At 40.9% G+C, this 5243-nt stretch overlaps 1 protein-coding gene across 1 annotated transcript; it reads left to right on the top strand.

Moving 5' to 3' along the window:
* Window positions 1-2779: 2779 nt before the first annotated feature.
* On the top strand, window positions 2780-4372 carry hrh2b (histamine receptor H2b). The gene is given in 2 exon segments (XM_059352222.1): window positions 2780-3466; window positions 3655-4372. Coding segments are annotated over 2 exon segments (1158 nt in total). The 3' UTR covers window positions 4126-4372.
* The last annotated feature ends 871 nt before the right edge of the window (window positions 4373-5243 follow it).

Raw genomic sequence — 5243 nt, 5'->3', positions numbered from 1 at the left:
CAATTTAGGAAAACTGCAGTACCAAGCAGCCCGCCGAAATCATTTGCAGCACAAGCAATAATGACCTTTCTACTCGTCAATCCTAATTTGACAGATGCTTGTTAGGGCATGCAGTTTGATGCCATGGCTGAGTAGTGTATTAAATATAAGCTACTGAAAAAGAAAGCATTGAAATTGACAGCAGAAGATCAAAATGTAATGCATGCATGTCATCTCATGTTCCAGGTCCACACAGAATGTATCTGAGGGCTGATGTTAGCCTGCAGGATGCAATTTAAACAACTAAAGCCATAGCTGCATGTATACTAAATGTGATCTATTATTTACAATGTAGAATAAAGATACAGTACCACCCAATGTCACTTAGTCTGCTGCTGCTTCTGCTTTATAATCATCCACCCTTAATTACAGAATTTGAGACCTATCAGTCCACGCCAAATGTCATCTATGTTTTATGGGAGCACATCAGATGGCCTTACTGTAATAAGGAAGCAGATAGCAAATTAAAAACAAGACTATGGAAAATGCAGAATGTATAAAGCGCAAAACAGCAGTCTCAGGAAGCTTTCTATGGTATAATGGTCTCTGCATTAGTTTTATTTTTTAAACACTACAAGACATTAGAAACAGCATTACTGTACATATTTGGGCCTTTTAATTCATTCTAAAGGGGTTTAAAGTGTGATGACATGCAATGCTTGCTGGTGATGCAAGAGCAAAACATGAAATATAAAGAACATATTTGATCATGAAATGAAAGAAGCTGTTGTTTAAAGTCCATTGAGGTTTCATAAAAGGACTGATGGATTTCGGTTGCAGTCCAATGTTGAAAGAAAAAGTAAGCGAGACAGCAAAGAAAATAAAAAGTCCCTAAACTTTAATACAAGGCACGACAGCTTGGGCTCTGAAAGAACACCTGACAGAAAAATGTCAGTCTGGCAATCCAGATGGATCCTATTAACTCGTTCAAACATACTTTGCGTTAAATATTCAGTGGACTTACTCTTTGGGAAGGAGAAAATAGCTTTATTTGTGGATGCACAGCTCATCAGTGAAGAAATGGGTCTTAAACGTTCTAAAAGTGGCCAATAAAATTTACATTTACAATGCTGGATACACAGGAATCCTTTTTTTCAGAGCTGGGGTTTGTTTACTTTACTCCTTAGACTGTGGCAGAATGTTTTATGAGTTTGTTTTAAGATCCTGTCTTGAATTAGCCGACAGTGATGCACAATATAGAGCAGCCCACGCTTTAGCTAATGTTCTCTCCCTGTAGTAAATGTCCCCGTCTCTAGGGGATAACTCCCCCACCTTAACATATGTTTATATAAAGGCACTTTTTCTTTATCTCTCCCTGTGCTGCTGACCATCCAGGACCATTACTGGTTCCATGTGTACCTCCGGGCCAGACTAAGCCCTGCAACAGCTTTGAATGGTTCTATAGATTCTGTGAGATTTGTTAGTGGAAGGACTATAATGTATAGAGTTTACAGTATATTGGCATAAAATCAGCCTTGCCATTCTACAAGGAAGACTGGGGATGTTGTGAATCTGATAATACCTCTGGTGATGCTTACTTTCTTTAGTATATAAAAATAACTAAAAGCATTACTGGTGCATTGCGGATGTCGATATATTTAACCGTGGGGCGTCTAGGAACTTTATGGAGTTAGAGGACAGTACGTAAGAACAACCCAGTCTCAAAGAAATTACATTTCCATGCAACAAAACTGCATTCTCATTCTTGACAAAACAGTTTAATTTGTTCTATTGTATTTTTAGGAGACCAGGCTGTTAAGAGAGTGATACATGGTGTGTGGTTTGTGATGCCAGATATGAGAATATATAGTGATGTATTATACTGAGAGTTCTACTTTGTTATTGTCGAGGTAGGCTGAGGAATAAAATTTGATTTCATAGTTTCTTTTCTAGACTGAATAGATGTAGGTGTGCGTACAGTATATATTCCACTTTATAGGTTTGGGATTGCATTCCTGAAAGAGTTGTAGGGATGTTAAAGACTAAAGAGAAAGCTGAGCTACACAAGTCATCTAAAAAGCCGACCCTGAATTAATGTAGACAATTTATCTTTTATTATGACAATAAATGTGGGTGCCAGCGTCTGATGCTGAGACTATAGACGTATAGTTCAAGGATAGAACCATATAAAACCAGCTTAGAAATACTGTAAGTTTCCATACTAAGCAAGCACTGTGTCCTAACATTCTATTAGCATGCATTTTGCTTTAAAAGCATTTCTGTAAATATGTATTAACAGCAAAGAATTCATGTTAGAGTTATTATTAAAGCCATTTCACTTATGACACTGTTGTCTGGCACCTGATTTGATTTAGTATACTGATTTATTTAATTTAAAGTAGGGAGACTATAATTTCCCCTAGTGCCATATTGAGTGCAGAATCAGGATTTATAAACATTTCCTTGCAGAACTCTGTAACAGAAAAGTATGTCTTCATGTTCTATTCATATTTTTCTGCCAAGTCATTGACCGTTTTTGGTAATTTGACCTTTAATAGGCAGCTGCAACCGACCCTTTCATTACAACACACAAATAATGAAATGGCATTTACATGGTGATGTGAATCATTAATAATGTATTAATAATTGTTCTTGTTCTTCACCAGGGAAGTGTATACAGCACTAGCAGTGTGAAAAATAATGGCTGGGAAGTGCTTAACACCATGCAATCTACTTGTGAATCTGATCACCTTCATACAAAGGAACTGTGTAAAGATCGGTCTGATGGAACCGGCAGTGGATGAGCCTGTTTAAACATTTTCTACTGAGATAGCATCAGCAGCACGGTTTCAGAGAGGAGGAGGTCACCATGATCTCCACAGCTCTCCGCTGGCTCGTTCTGCTGTCTTTCATCATCCTGACCATCGGTGGGAACGTGCTGGTATGTTTGGCCGTGGGGCTAAGTCGTCGGCTGTGGCGCATCTCGAACTGTTTCGTGGTGTCCCTGGCAGTGACAGATCTCCTGCTGGGCCTGCTCGTGCTGCCCTTATCTGCCACCGTGGAGCTGCGTGGAAAATGGCCCCTCGGAGGAGCCCTGTGTAACATCTACATCTCACTGGATGTCATGCTGTGTACAGCCTCCATCCTGACCCTGCTGGCCATCAGTGTGGACCGATACCTCGCCATTTCAGCTCCCCTTAGCTACTCCCGGAGAGTTACCCCTCTAAGGGTGACACTGGCCTTGATCACCATCTGGGCCTTGTCACTTGCTGTGTCCTTTGTGCCCATCCACCTGGGTTGGAATACAGCAGACTACAGAGTGCAGCACTTGGACTGGGGCATGGGGGAGGAGGACGAGGAGGAACACTACTGCCAGTTTGAATGGAATAACCACTATGTGCTCATTTATACCTTTGGCTCCTTCTACCTGCCTCTGCTGCTTATGTCTGGAATGTATCTTTGCATATTCAGAGTGGCACGAGAACAGGTCAGTGTTCACTTTCATTCCGTAAAACGTGCTGAGGGGGATTATAAAAGGTCATAACTTAAGGCGTGCATTATTTTTGCATCTCTTTTAGGCTACTCTTTTGAAAATATATTCTTATTAGTAATGTGCATATAATTAAATCCTTTGTGCTCACCTCATTTTCTGGCTTTCTTAACGGCTCTTCCCAGGTGCGGCGTATTCGTGCTGCCACTCCATCATTTGCACGCACAGCATCAACTGCAGCCATAGCGCGGGAGCACAAAGCTACAGTGACCCTGGCAGCTGTTCTGGGGGCCTTTGTCATCTGCTGGTTCCCCTACTTCACTACTTTCACCTGCATCGGCATAAAGGAAAAGACAAACCCCCCTAATACACTTAACTCTGTGGTCCTGTGGCTGGGCTATTTTAACTCTGCTCTTAACCCCATCCTGTATCCAGCCTTCAACAGAGATTTCCGCAGGTCCTATGGAGAGCTGCTTCGCTGCAGAGGACAGTCTTGCAGAAAATTGCAGCATACTCACTTGTGTCTGCATAAACGATTGACCTTTACTAACGGACAAAGGGTTTCCCAACAGTCTAAGAAACATATAGACACTGTTAATACAGAAACTGAGGGGAAGAGCTTCACTCTGCATAATATCCCTGATGAGCCAAGGTGAAATGCCACGGACCCGTCTTTCTCCTGCTGGACTGTACACTGACAGCTAAATGTTGTAAATTACAAACTTGCTCCACTACTCACAGTACCAGATGAGCTAACCATTACAGTATCACTTTGATGTTTAGTGTAGTGTGCCAAAGACACATGAATGTACGCAGCTGTTTTCAATGCAAACGTAGTTGCTGAAGCTAATCCAGTATCCATGTGCTCAATAAAAATGTGCCCAATATTTCTTGATTACATCATTTGTCATACTACTAGTACTAATTTGTCATACTAATTTAATGCATTAAATAATGTCCGTTTATCAGACAGGTGTTAAAAGCATACAACAATGGAATTCAAAATAAAGCGCAGGCAGAGAAGAGCTGAGTGGAATGAATAGATGACTCAGTAAGTTTCACAGAAACATGCATGGAGACACATGTGGTTAAAAGTTTGCAAATTGTTAATTTTCTCTGCCCTAACCCTGCCAATGAATGTGAATAAGTGGCCAGCAAGTTTATCTGATATGTACAAAATGTGCATGTTTGACTTGACCCTTACAAGAAGAACCTTATGACTTCCTGGATTTTCCTACAGATTAACACCAACTGGACAAACAATATTGTTTTTACTTGTGCATACCTGCAACACATTCACACCTGAGCTGTTCGGTCTGCTTGGAATGACTTTGGTGCGTTATGTTGGATAGTCCGTTCAGTTTTTGCTGATGTGATCGCTCAGACGAACTCTGATGTGGTCCAAAGAACCAAACTCTGTTCCACTAAAACATGGGGGTCTCGGTTCGGTCCCAAGTGCACCAGAGTTTGGTATGCTGCAGGTGAAAACGCAGTCCAAACCAAAGGAAGGTAGCGAACCAAAACACAGAGCATTCTGGGTTGAATTTAGGCAGAAATTTGAGAATCAAAACACAGTAGTAGCAGGATAGAAAAAAGTCTCGTTGACAGATGATCATATAACAGTTGCTTGTGACTACTGACAAAAACAACAAAGTTTTACGTCAGAATGGTGGCTAGTGGATTTTTGGATCAATGCCACATGAAAGTGAAAAAACTCAGACAATAAATTAAAGTCTGCGGCTTGCTTTGAAAAAGTGGCAGTTCTTCCCCTCAC

The sequence above is a fragment of the Centropristis striata genome, chromosome 15, assembly GCF_030273125.1.
Source record: "Centropristis striata isolate RG_2023a ecotype Rhode Island chromosome 15, C.striata_1.0, whole genome shotgun sequence".
Taxonomy (NCBI): domain Eukaryota; kingdom Metazoa; phylum Chordata; class Actinopteri; order Perciformes; family Serranidae; genus Centropristis; species Centropristis striata.
Note: the sequence above shows the minus strand (reverse complement) of the source record. Positions and strands in the feature narration are given on the sequence as shown.